This window comes from Mastigoproctus giganteus, chromosome 4, assembly GCF_048544385.1.
Source record: "Mastigoproctus giganteus isolate SK-2022 chromosome 4, ASM4854438v1, whole genome shotgun sequence".
Classification (NCBI taxonomy): Eukaryota; Metazoa; Arthropoda; class Arachnida; order Uropygi; family Thelyphonidae; genus Mastigoproctus; species Mastigoproctus giganteus.
The window spans coordinates 58319603-58338057 of NC_143578.1; the positions used below are offsets into that span (position 1 = coordinate 58319603).

General features: G+C 34.7%; 1 protein-coding gene across 1 annotated transcript in view; it reads left to right on the forward strand.

The window, feature by feature from the left end:
- The window catches only part of LOC150086755 (dynein regulatory complex subunit 11-like), a 77276-nt gene that overhangs the window by 22594 nt on the left and 36227 nt on the right, over positions 1 to 18455 (forward strand). Inside the window, exon 3 of the mRNA XM_090372246.1 lies at positions 7714 to 7799. Coding sequence (XP_090228372.1) covers positions 7714 to 7799 — 86 coding nt within the window. The remainder of the gene's footprint in view (positions 1 to 7713; positions 7800 to 18455) is intronic.

The window sequence follows — 18455 nt, forward strand, 5'->3', positions numbered from 1 at the left end:
GTGCTTATCAGCTGGAGAGTTAATTCTGGCAATGATGCTCGAAAGGTAAAACTTGCTAAGTTATGCCTGTCTCCTCTCTCTTTCTGTAATTTTATAATTTTGAAATTTTTGTATTTTTGTACACTTTTGTAATTTTTCCTGTGCATGAGATAAAAATAATTGGATAATTCTATTTACATGTTTGTCGAACATTTCTGTTTTTGCTTCTATCAAATTCAGTGTGCATAGTTGCGAGTGCTGAATTTCCCTAAATGCTTATTTAGGGAAATTCCTACTTATGTAGTGTTCTGCAGAACGCAACCCTTATGTTAATCGCAGAGTGGCTGTATTTCTTCTTTCATTGCCTCTCCCTCCCTCCCTCCTTGTTTTCAAAGATGAAAACCCAAAATTAATATTATTAATGGCACATTATACAAAGAAGCAAGCTTATGCAGCATCTGCCAAAAACCAACATGCACTCTTCATCACCTGTCCAAAAACTCGATAATTTGTCTAGTTCTTCCTTAAATTTATTCAAACTACTCACTTCCACAACACCAGATGGGGATTTGTTCCAACAATTAACTACCTGCTGGCTGTGGAAGCAAATTTCCACTCATCTATCCTGCAACCATCCTTCCTCAGTTTAAATTTATAACCCCTTGTAGTCTGGGCAAGAGGAAGAATGCCATCAGCATTTAACTTACACAATCTATTCAAAGCCTTAAACACTTCAATCAGATCTTGCACATGCCTAGTTTCCAGATTTTCTGAACTGAAGCTTTTCTTGATAAGAGCACCCTTTTGTTCCCTTCACTAATCTCATTGCCCTTCTCTGCACTTGTTCCAACAGATTAACATCCTTCCTAAAATGAGCCTTCCAGACCTGTATGAGTATTCAAGCTGTCACTTTACTATTGTCTTAAACAACACAATAATCACTTCCTTATCCCTGCTGGAAAAATTCTTTTATACCATTGAAAAAATCCTATAAGCCATCTTAGCAGCTTGTCTGCACTGTTCAGAGAACTTCATGTCAGATTGCACAGTTAACCCCACATCTTTTTCATTCCACTACCCTCAGTGTGATACCACATAGTTCTGGGATTACTGCTATGCCATATTCTGTACCTTGCATTTCTCAATGTTAAATTTCATTTGCCACTTTTTAGAACACCTACATAATTTTTATAGCTTGTGTTGCAGTAACATTCCTTGATTACTGTCATTAACTACCCTGTGAACTTTTGCACCTTCTGCTCACTTAGACATATGCCTTCATCAGTATCCATTAATAAATATTGAAAACAATAATGAACCCAGCACTAAACCCTTGGAGACTCTGCTAATAACTTTAGTCCAAGAAGAGCAGTGTCCATTAATAACCACTCTGCGTTCTCCCACTAAACCATCCCTTTATCCAGAGCAGTAACTTGCCCTTAATGCTACATTGCTCTAATTTTATAGCAGCCTTTTATGTGGAACAGTAACAATTTTTTTTTTTTTTTCTGAAATCACAGTTTATGAAGTCAAAATTATTTTTTGCATCCAGTTCCTCTGTTACTGCATCTTATATGCAATCAGATTATCATATAAGATTACTCTTTAAGAAATCCATGCTGTGACTGTAATATAATTTCATTCCTACCTACGTGGTGGTCCATTATTACTTCTTTAACCAGTGATTCCATTATTTTCCCTGGAACAGAGTTGAGCTTGCAGGTTGTAATTACTCACTTCACCCTATGATTCATTTGAACTCAAGGAGGCTCTCAAAATTATGGCTAAAGGTTTGCTACCACTTTTGCTGCTTCCCATAATATAATTGGATAGATCTCATCCATCCCAAAGAACTTTTTTTATGTTTACATTTAACAGTTTTGCTTCCACTTCCCTCTCAGTTATCAAAAAATCATTTAGCTCCCTGTAATTTGATATACTTCTGTCATCCCCATCCCTAAAAAATACCTCATATTGAACATAGATGCAAAATATCTATTCAGTTTGTCAGTAACCTGAGTAGGATCATCAACAATTATACCATACCAGCAGAGCAATGTGAATCATCCCTTTCCTTCTAGTATTTACATAAAGAAAGAAATGTTTGCTATTTTTCTTTGCATGCTTTGCTAGAGACTTTCTCGTAATCTGCCTTAGCGTGCCTAACCCACTTGTGATTTTATTGTGGGCTAGTTTATGCCTACTGTAGGTTTTTGTGTCTGCTGATAATTTATAAGCATCCTATCTTCCACTAATCTTATCAGTTCATCTCCCATCCATTTAGATCTAAACTTGAACAGTATCTCTTAGTTGGTATAAATAAATTAGTAGTATGTATAATTACTTTCCTGAATGCTTACCATTTCGAATTTGCCGTTGATAATATCAGTTGGTCCCATGCATAAATTTTAAAAACTGTCTGAGATAATCGTAATCACCTAAATGCATTGGATGCTTATGTTTGCCCTCATCAGTAGTTAAATCTTTAAGTAAATCTCACTTCAGTGTACTGTGATCATTGTCCCCTTGTGGATTCTTAAAGAGTGGATTCTTGAAGAGTTACTGTTGATAACCAACACTACAAGTTCCAGCCAATATCCAGAAAGTTGATATCCCCCATTATAAGACATTCTGATTTACTGACCCACTCTGTTTGCCTGTGTAGTTTCTTCTTATATTCATCATAGTCATTAGGGAAACCAAACAGCCTCACTGAATACCAGGGAATTTATAAATTCCCTGGTATTCAGTGAAAATTTATTATTTATAAATTTTCTGCAAACCAGTTGAGGGAAAAGTTCATATTACATTAAAGTTCTTTATTTACAAAGGTTATTGTAAATAATCTTTGTAAATAAAGATTATTTATTTATCGTCTTATTTAGATTATCTAGTTATTTAGATTATCATTACAAAGATTATTGTTCAAATCTTTGTAATGACATTTTTATATGTTTTTAATAAACGGAAACATTTCTGTGTTTATTCCATTTATATTTAGTTGTGTTTTATAACGGACCATATACCTTACATGTTATAAAAAGAATTGCTGATTGGACCAAATTCCACTTGTCCAATTGTAGAGGTTAATAAATTTTATTCTGAAAATATTCTCAAAGTTTTATGAGCAGTTTTAACTTCCAACATTCTCATTTGTGAAAAAGTATTGTCTCTAATTTAAGAAATTAGCTAATTTAATTTTATCTCATAAACTAGGCTTATGATAAAGACAGAGGAAAGAAAGGAAAGAAAAAGAAAAAAAAGAAGAAGAAAAAGAAAGGTGGGAAAAAAGGGAAAAAAGAAAAAGATCTTACACCAGACAGGTTTGTCATTATATTTTGATAAAATTTTTTGAAACGTATGTTTTTAGATGAGCATCAGTTTAAATCTATAGTGTGTTATCAGAAAGTTTCTAGACCAGCCACAAAACTGTTTTACTATAGTTAGTACAAATTTCGTCAGTTATGTACCAGTAGAATGCAACCTTTTGAATATTTTACCATTTATTTCAAAACTGCTAGATGCATCACTAAAGGTGATATGAGACTAAAAAGCTTTTATGGCTTAAGCCTCAGGTTGTATGAAAGTTTAACAAAATACAGGTTTTTGCAATAGCATTATGTTAGTACATAGCAAATTCAAATATAGCTGAAAATGATATCGTTTTAGGTGTATCTCATATTGTGAATACCACAATGAGTTGCCATGATATTGCACTACCTCAAATAAGTAACATTTCACCAATGGAGAAGGCAATTGTTACTTATTCTCAGCAGATACCACCGCTTCAAGGCTATTTGGCCTATCTTCAGTGGATGGATAGGTACCCTGGTGATGCAATGATGGCAATTCAGTTATGAAGTATAACTCCACAATATGAAAGTCTGATTCACTTCATACACCATCAGGCATCTCTCATATAGTGGAGTTATACTTCATACCATTTTCAGCTATATTTGGGTTTGTTGCATACTAACATGATGCTATTGCACAAACTTGTACATCAAGGTGATATGTTATTAAGTAAAATCAAATAATGTTTTCTGAAACGTGTTTTTCAAAAATTATTTTAAAGATCTCTCTCTCTCTCTCTCTCTCTCTCTCTCTCTCTCTCTCTCTCTGTGTGTGTGTGTGTGTGTGTGTGTGTGTGTGTGTGTGTGCGTGCGTGCGTGTGCGTGTGTTTATATACCTTAAGTTCTATTTCGAACTGAACAAAACTGCTATGGAAACTGAAACCTGTGGTATTTTAAAACTTGATTTTAGAGTATAAACAGTGAGAAAAATTCAGACACTTGAATAAGAATGAATTTATAAATTTGCAGGCCTTAGACAAATATCCATACACAATACTCCTATAGAGGGTAGGGCAGTAAAAAAATTTCAAAAAAAGGGTGCTTAAAATGCTAATTTGAGGCTATTTTTTATTTTAAAAAAATGGCATAATGACTATATTATGTACTATGGTCTTGTGGTCTAAAGCAACTACTTACCTGGACCAGAAATCATCACAGGCCTGTTAACTTAGGGACTTCAGACAACTAACTAGAATTCATTGTCTAGATATAAATTCAGCGTTGCTGTATTTAAGAGGTGTTTAAAGTTCAAAAGTGGAACAACTTCTCTAATCGCGACTTTAATGTTTTTTTACTTCATGAGTTACTTTCCATTAAGTTAACTACAAATTAATATACTTATTACACTGCGATAATTACTTTTCATACTGGCATTACGCTGAAATGTTGATGATGAATTCTGTTGTGTTGATAAACCTTCGGGACATCTGTCATCAAGAGAAAAAACATGAATTAAAGTAATATAAAAATTGCATATATTTCCATCTTTAAGGATGCTTTAGTTATAATCATTAGGTGAAATACCCAAATTATCACTAGATGGAAATTGAATACAGATGTGCATACAGCTTTCAGATTACTATGTCTGAAGAAATCAGAAAAAATTGAATCAGACTAAATAGCATTCTGATTATGTTTTTCAATACTGATGGAACGATGCATTAGGAATTCATCTCACAGAAACATTCTGAATTAATATTTCTACAATGGTGTTGTACAGTGTCTACAGGAAGATATGTGGTAAAAACTTCTGAAAAAATAGCTCATTTGAGATTGCTTTCTTCCATCTTGACTGATAATGCAGCTTCATTATCAGTCAGGAGATAACAATCATGTAGAAAAAACTATGCAGGAGATAACAGTCATGTAAAAAAAAACTGTATGACTATTGTCTGCTATCCTCTCTACTGAGAAGTCTGATGTTCATACTGAAGGGAAGGTGATGACAATATCATTGTGATACAAGAACAATCACAGACTACACTTGTAGAGTCAAAATCTTGGACCTCCACAGACACTTTCAACATTGGCAGAATCACTGAACTAGCTATACCAAATCACAAGAGTGAAGGTGGCAGCATGGTACATGGTATAGCCACCAAATATAAGTACAAAGAAAAGCATAGAGCCTAGAATCTTTTTTGAAGGATAATGTTTGTATATACAAGGATGGATTCAAAAAAGATTTGTATTTACCCAGAAGTAGGTGTGATAAAAAAAATAAAAGTTTTTGTGGCTAAGGTAAAGAAAGCCCACATGAGAAGCATGCAAAAGTTCGATGAAATTTACTGGTAAAAGTATTTTGCCGTAACAGCATTTGTATTGTTGCTCGCTCGGTAAACAGATGGTGAGTGTTATCAGTCTGGAGTAGAAGTTGAATCCCATGGGAGCTTGAAACCCTCCCAAAAATGGAGAGGGGTAACCTGACCTTTTTTCTTTAGAATCACTAATTGAATCACGAACAGAGTCATATTGGAAGTTCTGGCATCGTAAAAAATGTTCGTAATGTAGTTTCACCAGTAAACTTTTTCAAAGTTTGCCGTGCTTCTCGTGTGGGCTTCCTTTACCTTTGCCTTTTTTTTTCTTAATAAACAATTTATCCACTAGTCCACCAATGATTCTAAAGAAAAAAGGTACTGTCCTTTAAAATTATGTTACATTTTATGAAATACATAACATAACTTTACATTGTTATGAATTTCATAATATGTACAGGGTGTCGAAAAAGGTGTAACCAATTTTAAATGTTTGTAACAAATGTAATTTTAATGATAGAAACACAAAACCTGTGCTAAATGTGAGAAAAACAGTTGTAGTTTTTACTGACATTCAACATGTGCACCACTTGTCACACGAAAATATCTAATCAGTAATAAAGTTTATCCCATGTTTTTTCAAGGATGTCATGCTTAATCATGGTAATTGCATTTGTAATCCTGCACTTTAAGTCTGCGATGTCTGCAACAGGGGTCTTGTAGACTGCGTCTTTGATGAATCCCCATAAGAAGAAATTACAAGGGGATAAATCTGGTGAACGTGGTGGCCACGCAATGGGAACCATCATGCCCAATCCAACGGCCAGGAAGGTTGTCATCAAGAGACCTCCTCACGCTCAAAGCCCAATGTGGCAGCACTCCATCCTGTTGGAAAATAACCCTATTTGGCAGTTCATCCAATTGAAGATACACATAAAGCTCAAACATGTCCTGGTAATTATCTGCTCTCACAGTCACTTCTTGAAAGAAAAAGAATCCAATAACATGATAAACCATGATGCTACACCACACATTCACCTTTGGGCTATCTCGCTGATACTCCTGCACGCAGTGTGGGTTTTCATTCCCCCAAATTCTGACATTTTGCTTATCACCTTTCCCGAAACACGAAATGTGCACTTGTCCATAAAACAAATCCGTGTCATTGCACGTTCATCTTGTTCCATTTTCTCCAACATGTTTGTATTGCTCATTTAAAATTGGTTACACCTTTTTGTTCGTGTGACAAGTGGTGCACATGTTGAATGTCAGTAAAAACTTCTCACATTTAGCACAGGTTTTGTGTTTCTATCATTAAAATTACATTTGTTACAAACATTTAAAATTGGTTACACCTTTTTGGGACACCCTGTATTTCAAATGCATCATTACTTCATAGTTAATTTTTAAGACAAACCAAAGTTTGTACATTAGTCTCGGTATTATAACATCTCATATAGTGAAACCCTTCACAGTGAGTTGCCTTCCTGTTATATTCTGAATTAATAAACACTTCCTATTAGAGAAGTCTGCAGCTAATTCTTTTTTTTTTTTAAGTACCATTCATCCAGACAGCATTGTAAGCGTTTTGGCCTCTCACTAGTGAGCAGGTAGGCACCTTGGGTGCCTACCTGCCCACCAGTGAGAGGCCAAAAAGATCCTGACCAGTTTTTTCCTACAGATTATGAATGGGAAAGCACATTGAGAAACACAAAGTGATGCATTACTTATGAGCATAACTGGTTGTGTTCATAAATAATGCATTAGTTACATATGGCAAAATGTATTAAGTTTGATTTGGGTTGTTTATTTTTTGTATGTTATTAATTTGTAATTAATTTGCAAACTTCAGTATGTTTTTAAATTCGACTAAGTAGTTATAATGTATTTTCACCAAACAAATTTATAGTTTTAGGCTTCATGACCTAAAATTCTATTAGTTATATATTATGTTATAATATCATGTTTGTATTGTTATAAATTTATAGACTTAATAAAAACACTTTTAATATTAATTATACTCCTACAGAATTACAGAAAAAAATTTAAATATTGATTATATCCTTCTTATATTCAGATAGTGAACACAGTGGCAGTATATTATTGAATCAATGTGCATTATTCAGCCTGACTCCTTTCATTGGCCCAAGAAAAGATATGGAAAAAGATCATCGGTAGATAACATCAACTTACTCTTCATAATAAAGGGAAAGTAAGTTGATGATATCTGTTGTTGACGTTTAGGAAACTTTTGATTTTATTTTATTTTTTCTGAGGAGCTATAGTACTCATATTGTAATATTTTTTGTAAAGTATTAACCTTTTATTGAGTGAATATGTAGATCTATGTTTTGCCTGTATGGGCTCCTCAAGTATATACATAGATTTACATTTTTAAAAGGTCACTTAGCATTAGTATTAGTAGAGGCATATGATGAAACAAGGCAAGTCTATAAAGCATCAGCCAAAAAAAAAAAAAAAAACCTTCCTGTTTCACCCATTCATTCCAAAAGTTTGTCTAGTTCAGCCTTGAATTTATTCAAGCTATCAACTTCCACAATGCAGGAAGCTTGTGGATAGTTGATAGCTTTACAGCAATCAACTATCCGCTGGCTAAAGGGAAATTTCCACACATCTATTCTACAATTGTCTTTCCTCAATTTGAATTTATGCCCCTTCAGGTGTGGAATCTGAGCAAGAGGAAGAATCCCATCAGTGTTGAGCTTGCTCAAACCATCCAAGGCCTTATACACCTCAATCAGATCACATTGCAGATGCCTCGTCTCCAGACTCTGCAATTTGCAGAACTTAAGTCTTTCTTAGTAACAGCAACCCTTTCTTCCACTCACTAATCTGGTTGCCCTTCTCTGTACTCATTCCAGCAGCTCTTCATCTTTCTTAAAATGAGGCATCCAGTCCTGTATGTAATACTCACGTTCTGACCTGATCATTACCTTATACAAGGGGACAATTACCTCCTTATCCCTGCTATCAAAATTCCTGTGTATAATTGACAAGACCCCATGAGATACTCTTGCAGCCTTTTTGCACTGCTCAGAAAACTTCATATCTAACTGCACAATTATTCCTGGGTCTTTTTCATTCTCCTCTACCCTGAGCGTAGTACCACACAGTTGGTATGTTACTCTGGGCATTTCTTTGCATTTGTAAAGTGTAAAGTACGTTACACTTTACAAATGCAAAGTGCTACATAACCCATATCTAGCACTTTGCATTTGTCAATATTAAACTTCAGTTGCCACCTCTCAGCACATCTGCTCAACTTTTCCCGATCCTGCATACTGTCCTTACTTTTATTAACAACCCCACCAATCTTCGTACTGTCTGCAAACTTGGACATTAAGCCCAATATACCTTTATCAATATCATTGATAAATACAGAAAATAGCAATGGGTCCAACACGGACCCCTGGGGAACACCACTAATAGTATTTATCCACGAAGAGCAGTGTCCATTGATTACCATTCTCTGTCTTCTCCCACTCAACCATCCCTTTATCCATAGCAGCAACTTGCCCTTAATGCCATTCCTCTCCAACTTGTGCAGTAGTCTTCCATGTGCAACAGTATCAAAAGGTTTCCTAAAATCCAAATATATGATATCAAAATTATTTTTTGCATCCAGTTCATTTGTGACTACATCATATACTGGTGTGCAAAACTTAAGGACCGGTCAGGTCCTTAAGTAGCTTCTGTAGTACCTGTAGCTTCTCATAGGATTGGCCTGAATATGGGAAAAGCATACCAAAGCTACCTCGTGAGGTACAGAAATGATGAAGGAAACAGCAACGGAAACAAAATGGTACAGAGGGACTTTATTCAAAAATGGCAACATAGCACTGGCTGCCATGATACAGATGCATCACTGCCAAAGATGGAACAAAGGGAAGAGGAGGTGGTCCTCAGTAGGAGACATGGCCACCCCTAATGTCGACGCAGGATTTGCACCACCTGTCCATACTTAGAACAATGTTGTTGATAAGTTCTTGCGATAACATCGTCCATTCCTCTGTCAGTGCCATCTTCAGCTGGTGAACATTTCCTGGTGAGTATGGATGTGCTGCTAGGCATCTCCCAGAGCGTCCCATATGTGTTTGATGGGATTTAGATCAGCAGAATGGGCATGCCAATTCATACGAACAATGTCCTCACTTTCCAAAAGCATATCAACAGCTGCAGTGCGATGGGGTGTGGCGTTATCATCCATAAACACAAACTCGGGGCCAATGGCACCTCGGAACAGATGCACATGGGGAAGGATTACCTCAGTACAGTAGCGTGCACCAGTTACAGTACCGCCTTCCAGTATCTGGAGTTGTGTATGTCCATCCAAGATAACGCCTCCCCAGATGAGAACACCTCAACCGCCATATCAATCCCTTTCAGTGATGTTTGCAGGGTGATACCGTGTGCCAATCTCTTGCCAGGTTAGTTGACGTCCAGAATCGCTGCTGAGACTGAATCTACTCTCATCAGTAAAGAGTACCTTAAGTAAAGATTTTGTGGTTGTAACCTTTAGAAGTAGTATTGGTCCTTAAGTTTTACACACCATTGTAGTTGTTGTTGTTTGGTTTTTAGGAGCATTAGCAGCTAAGGCCATATTGCTCCAGTGATATGCGGTGGTCATTCCCTGACCTTTCCGCATCCACCGTATTTGGTGGCTCATGGGCTCGAATCCCGGTCTAATCAAGAAACCAGTGTAGTATCCAACCGAATTGGTCAGACAAGACTTTCCCCTTAACAAATCCATACTGTGTGTGAACTATAACTGCAGCCTTGTCTAGATGATCCTGCAATGCTTCTTTAACCAGTAACTCCACTATTTTCCTCAGAATAGAAGTTAAACTAACAGGCCTGTAATTACTCGTGTCATCTTTTGAACCTGCTTTTTGAATTGGAGATAGAGTTGCATATCTCCAGTCCGTGGGGATTCCTCTGAGTCCAAGGATGCCCTCATAATCATAGCTAAGGGCCTGCTTGCTTTCTTTGCTGCCTCCTTTAATATAACTGGATTATATAATATCGGTGTCTGGATAGATTTCATCCACCCCCCAGGTGCCTTTCTTATGTTTAACTTCAAATATTTCTCCTGCACTTTGCTCTCAGTTATTACAAAATTCTTTAGCTACAAATACTTTTAAAATAATGGTTCTATTTCTGTATGATTTTATTCATACCTACTTTGTATATGCTGCTATCCCATATCTGTGTTTCCAACTAATAGTACACATAGTTTTAATATATGCCAGCACAAAAATAGCTTTTAAACTTGGTGGTGAACATTGCTCCTGTGAACCAATTCAGATTCAAAAACTTATACATATATAAATTTAATGGATATTATTGCTTAAACAAAGTTACAAATATATACAGGGTGTCTCAAAAATATTGGTACAAACGTTTAGGGGAGGTAGGTAACATCTAAAGGAATGTGAATTGCACAGGAACCCATAACCGGAAACGTCACCATAAGTCAGTAGACGGTGCGGTAGTTGCTGCACGAAGAGCATGCATCGATATATGAACTGTGAGCTGGCAGACATGCACCTAGTGTATGGATTAGCAGAGGGCAATAGACGAGCCGCTCAACGAATTTATGGAGAACGCTTCCCAGACAGACATGTACCGGACCACCATTTGTTTGCACGTGTGCATCAAAATTTGTGCGATTATGGGTCATTTAGAGGTAACAGGAGTAGTGCAGGCAGACCACGTTCAACGCAAACTCTCGCCATGGAAGAAAGTGTGTTGAATGCTGTCCAGAATAATTCTACTACCAGCACACGTGACGTTGACTCTGCCTTAGGAATGTCTCGTTGCAGTGTACAGTGTGTCTGGCACAATGAATCCTTACACCCTTTTCATTGCCAAAGGGTTCAGTTACTGCTCCCCCAAGATCATCCTGCACATGTGGATTTTGGGCAGTGGTTTCTCCAAGAAAGTGTTTAAGACTTTAATTTTCCAGCCTATGTTTTGTTAACGGATGAGGCTTATTTCACTCGGGAAGGCTTATTCAGTCAGCACAATGCTCATGTGTGGACTCACAACAACCCACAAGGTGTGCACCCCCATGCGGCACAACATCGCTTCTCAATAAATGTGTGGCCAGGTATGGTCGGTGACTGCTTAGTTGGCCCATACCTGTTACCATCCCACATGAACTCCACTAAATATCGGATCTTTCTTGAACAAGTTCTACCAGGGTTACTTGATGATATTCCAGCAAATGTGAGACGCAACATTTGGTTTCAACATGACGGGGCACCTGCCCATTATGGAAGGTGTGTTCGTGGCCATTTGAACAGGCATTTTGGGTTTCGATGGATTGGCCGTGGTGAACCCATTAACTGGCCCCCCACACCTACCTGATTTATCGAGCCTTGATTTCTTTCTGTGGGGGGCCCTCAAATCTATCGTGTATGAATCGCCTGTGGAGACGGAAATGGATCATGTGGTGAGACTCGTCTGCGCTGCTGCTGCTGTCAAAGAAACTCAAGATGTGTTCAACCATGTCCGCCAATCCATGCATCGCGTCTCATGGTGGAACCTTCGAGCATCTGTTGTAACATCATGAAATGCATCCATCTTGTACTCCATTGTTAATATTATGTCAAATAAATGTTTGCCACTAATTACTGTCTTGTGTCATTTCTGCTTCTTGTGCCTCTGCTACTACTTTCCCGTGACATTTCCGGTTATAGGTTTCTATGCGATTCACATTCCTTTAGATGTTACCTACCTCCCCTAAACATTTGTACCAATATTTTTGAGACACCCTGTATATATTTTTACTTTTTTTTTTTTTTTTTTTAATTCTGGCTTGATTTTTGACTATAATTTTACTTAGATGCTGTGAAATCAAGTAAAATAAGAAGAAACTAATATTTAAAATAATTGATATATAAAACTTTCATTTTATAAATGAAAGTTTCACTCACTCAACAAAGCTTACCCTTGTGGAAAATTGACTATAGGATCCCATACACATTTGGAAAACTCACTCATGCGAAAGTGTTAAAGTGGGCTAAATTTATTTCCTTAAGTGACTTGTTAAAAGCGCATTCACAATAAGTTAAATTTTTGGAAGCATCTAAAACTTGAAAGTTTGAGAAATTATTTACTTCAGTAAAGTGTATTGTTCCCGCCCCCATTCATTTATTCTTTTCTAAATAAATGACTTGTCAGATTTAGTAAAGAAAGAAGCTTTTACATTATATGTATTCTAATCAATTTCAGTTCAGTTCCAAATTTGAATTTTTATATGCATTGTTTCAATGTATATCTGTCATTGTCTTTCTTTACTTCTTTTCTCTCTGTTTAATTCACATGAGTCATATGTATTATTCTTCTGCAGTAAGTAAGTAAATAAATGTACTAATTACATGTTGTACTATTACTGTATTATTATTATTAGCATAAGCAAATTATGCTTATGCTAATAATAATAATAATAGTATTTACTAATAGCTAATAATAGTTAATAATAATAATAGCCAATACAATTTTATTTATCAAGAGAATTCGTTTACAATAAATTAACTTGTTAAGAAAAGTAAATTTCTTGACAACAAGTTGTAATTCTTCCTTTACAACAGTTTTGTACAAATTTGTTATCTTACAGAAAAGACTATGAAGTCACTACACATAGTATATTCCACACTGTAAACAGAGGTAGTAGTTTATCTGCATATCAATTCTAATCTACTGTGTCATTCAGTATCAAGAATTTTCTTATTAGGAATTTTAATTTGGAGATGGGGTAACTTCTCCTGAGCCTGAAATCAATGCTAGCCAACAAGTTGTTTATTATATTCATTGTGTGCCTATCTCCAAATCTATTTAGTATCCTAGGGTGAGGCAAAGTAATTGCTTTTGGGTTCCTTAAATTTTGTGAGACATTTCTTTGCAGATTCGACTCTTCAAAAATAGTGTTCAGATTTTTTAAGAATAGATTTAACTTCAGTTTTTGAACTGGATACAGTATTTTATGTTTCAAAAAAAATTGCCTTCTCTTATTCAGTTCATTCCAAGAGTTTGTCCCCATTAAAAGTTTCAGAATCCTATTCATTAAGTTGTTTATTGCTCTTATTTCTGTTTTATTTGCTCGTGCCCATATATTTACTAAATAATTGAGTTGGGAGTCCACTAATGCATAAAATAAGGTAACTTTTGTTCTAAGAGTTAACTTATTCTTAATGTAGTAGAAAAAGTACACATAAAATCTTATTTTTTTGTACAAGTTTGTTATATGTATTACCCAACTTAGACTGTTGTCACTCCATAACCCAAGGTAACGATGATTTGAAACTTCTTCCACAGTTAGACATTTGCAATTCTTGAAATTCTCATCATGTAGGCAATCATGTTTGTGCAATTTGATAGAGGGTTGAATGTCCAAGGTTTGATGAGGAGGTCTTATTACCAAAAATTTTGTTTTTTCAAAGCTGAGTGCTAATTTATTATGGTGCAACCAAGTTTGTAAATGTATTGCATCCTGTTGTAAATCATTCACCATTTTTGTTAAGTTCTTTCCTATTGTATATAAGATTATATCATCTGCATAGATTTTTATAAAGGAGTTCTTAATTACTTCAAATATGTCATTTATATAGATGTTGAACATGATTGGCCCAGCATGAGTGCCCTGAGGTACTCCTCTCTTTACATTATAAGATTTTCCCTTTGTATTTTCTACTTCTACTGTTATTTTTCTCTTGGTTAAATAATTTGCTAGGAGTTGATTGAGTCTTCCCCTTATACCATATTTCAGTAATTTCTGTTGCAATATTGGGATATCAATTAGGTCATATGCTTTGGTCAAATCTATAAATAAAATCAATATGAAGTTATTGTTGTTTAAATGTAAGTTTAGAGAGTCTATTAAGTTCTCTAATAATGTCTGTGTGTTCTTGCCCTTCTGATATGAGAATAGAGAATTGTTTAACAGTCCATATTGATGTAAATATTTGCTTATATGGGAAAATATATAATTTTCTATTATCTTATTTAAAATTGACTGTATTGTTATTGGTTTGTAATTGCAAAAGTCATCAGGTGGTCCCTTTTTATATTTAGGAATTACCTTAAATGAGAGTAAATTTGTAGGATAGCTTCCCGACTCTAACATTCGTGCTATTAGCTCTACCAAGAGAACAGAGAACTGTTCTTTGTTTCTCTTTACCTCGGTTACTGTAATACAGTCCAGTCTGTAAGATTTCTTGTTCTTTAATTGTTCTATAAATTTAAGAATCTCAGTATAATGTGGAGCTAAGACTACACAAGAGTTCATTATTTGAGGAAGCCTATCTTGTTGAGTAAAGGAATCTTGGCAATAATGTATTAAATATCTGTTGAGATCTAATACAGCTTTGGCAAACCTATTTGCAGCCTCATATTGTTTGTTTGCACCAGAAATCTGTTCTACTAGTGTTTTAATTTGGTTTCCTCTTGACTTTTTCTTCCTTGTACTTAACATGTTATTTATAATGCTCCATTTATCGTTTTGTGTTATCTGCTTATTCATGAAAAGATTATTGTAATAAGTGTTTTTTGCCTTTTTTATCATACCTGTCACTTTATTTCTGAGTGTTTTATAATTGTGATAATGTTCTTTCTTTGATGGACAATTTCTATACTGCCTGAAATATTTATCCCTTTGTACCATTAGTTCTTCTATTTCTTTAGTCATCCAAGGTTTCCTAAGCTTAATCCTGCTACTCCCAGTGTTTGTGTTGTTGGCTGTGTGATTAACTTTTCTCTCGGTATTAAACCTTGAATTGTTTATAATTTGTATTATCTTATTTGAAAAAACATTTACATTTGTTGTGTAAGATGCTTGATTTTGTATTAACGTGTTTTCTATGTTCTGTTTCAGTTTACCTCTTGATAAATAATTTTTCTTCGTAGCATTTGTTAATTTTATATCTTCATATGGATGTTGTTTTGAATACATATCTACTATTAGTATACATGTTCTGTGATCTGAAAGTTGATTTAATAGTAAGTAGGAATTAGTGTACTTCAACTTGATATTTGTAATTAGGTGGTCCAAACAAGAGGTGACTGTTCTATTACCCTCCATTCTTTGTTGCCTAGTAATTCCAAATAAGGTATGTTCAAATCCATAATTGTTTAAGATTGCAGAGTATCTGGGTATCACATTATCAGTTCCATCGGTTTCCATCACGAATCTAAATAAAAATTCTTTACGATCAAGCATCGCCGATGAACATTTACTAGCAGTTTTAAGAATCTCAACTACAAAATTAACACCCGAAATTAAAAAAAATGTTAAAAGATGTAAAACAATTCCATTCATCTCATTAAATTCTTGGTTGTTAGAGAATAATTTTTTTTTGTATGTTATATTTCTTCTTCATGATAACAAATAATATATATCTAAAAATAGTATTTTACGTGCGGCCCGCCTTATTTTCGAATTCCTAATGTGGCCCCTTCAGCCAAAACGTTTGCCCAGGACTGCTATAGAACATGCTTTAGGGCAATACAGGTTTACCACTTAACTCAGTCTTGTGAAAACTGCTGTGTCAAATTATTAGGAGAAGACCCAGAAAACACATTCATGATTTGTGCTTTTTACAGGCCACCATCAGATTCAATAAACAGCTTCCTAATAGAATTAGAAAACATTATTTTGCAATGGGACGACATACAAACAGATAAGACCATACTAGTAGGAGATTTTAATATTAATTTACTAACCGATGGAACTGATAATGTGATACCCAGATACTCTGCAATCTTAAACAATTATGGATTTGAACATACCTTATTTGGAATTACTAGGCAACAAAGAATGGAGGGTAATAGAACAGTCACCTCTTGTTTGGACCACCTAATTACAAATATCAAGTTGAAGTACACTAATTCCTACTTACTATTAAATCAACTTTCAGATCACAGAACATGTATACTAATAGTAGATATGTATTCAAAACAACATCCATATGAAGATATAAAATTAACAAATGCTACGAAGAAAAATTATTTATCAAGAGGTAAACTGAAACAGAACATAGAAAACACGTTAATACAAAATCAAGCATCTTACACAACAAATGTAAATGTTTTTTCAAATAAGATAATACAAATTATAAACAATTCAAGGTTTAATACCGAGAGAAAAGTTAATCACACAGCCAACAACACAAACACTGGGAGTAGCAGGATTAAGCTTAGGAAACCTTGGATGACTAAAGAAATAGAAGAACTAATGGTACAAAGGGATAAATATTTCAGGCAGTATAGAAATTGTCCATCAAAGAAAGAACATTATCACAATTATAAAACACTCAGAAATAAAGTGACAGGTATGATAAAAAAGGCAAAAAACACTTATTACAATAATCTTTTCATGAATAAGCAGATAACACAAAACGATAAATGGAGCATTATAAATAACATGTTAAGTACAAGGAAGAAAAAGTCAAGAGGAAACCAAATTAAAACACTAGTAGAACAGATTTCTGGTGCAAACAAACAATATGAGGCTGCAAATAGGTTTGCCAAAGCTGTATTAGATCTCAACAGATATTTAATACATTATTGCCAAGATTCCTTTACTCAACAAGATAGGCTTCCTCAAATAATGAACTCTTGTGTAGTCTTAGCTCCACATTATACTGAGATTCTTAAATTTATAGAACAATTAAAGAACAAGAAATCTTACAGACTGGACTGTATTACAGTAACCGAGGTAAAGAGAAACAAAGAACAGTTCTCTGTTCTCTTGGTAGAGCTAATAGCACGAATGTTAGAGTCGGGAAGCTATCCTACAAATTTACTCTCATTTAAGGTAATTCCTAAATATAAAAAGGGACCACCTGATGACTTTTGCAATTACAAACCAATAACAATACAGTCAATTTTAAATAAGATAATAGAAAATTATATATTTTCCCATATAAGCAAATATTTACATCAATATGGACTGTTAAACAATTCTCTATTCTCATATCAGAAGGGCAAGAACACACAGACATTATTAGAGAACTTAATAGACTCTCTAAACTTACATTTAAACAACAATAACTTCATATTGATTTTATTTATAGATTTGACCAAAGCATATGACCTAATTGATATCCCAATATTGCAACAGAAATTACTGAAATATGGTATAAGGGGAAGACTCAATCAACTCCTAGCAAATTATTTAACCAAGAGAAAAATAACAGTAGAAGTAGAAAATACAAAGGGAAAATCTTATAATGTAAAGAGAGGAGTACCTCAGGGCACTCATGCTGGGCCAATCATGTTCAACATCTATATAAATGACATATTTGAAGTAATTAAGAACTCCTTTATAAAAATCTATGCAGATGATATAATCTTATATACAATAGGAAAGAACTTAACAAAAATGGTGAATGATTTACAACAGGATGCAATACATTTACAAACTTGGTTGCACCATAATAAATTAGCACTCAGCTTTGAAAAAACAAAATTTTTGGTAATAAGACCTCCTCATCAAACCTTGGACATTCAACCCTCTATCAAATTGCACAAACATGATTGCCTACATGATGAGAATTTCAAGAATTGCAAATGTCTAACTGTGGAAGAAGTTTCAAATCATCGTTACCTTGGGTTATGGAGTGACAACAGTCTAAGTTGGGTAATACATATAACAAACTTGTACAAAAAAATAAGATTTTATGTGTACTTTTTCTACTACATTAAGAATAAGTTAACTCTTAGAACAAAAGTTACCTTATTTTATGCATTAGTGGACTCCCAACTCAATTATTTAGTAAATATATGGGCACGAGCAAATAAAACAGAAATAAGGGCAATAAACAACTTAATGAATAGGATTCTGAAA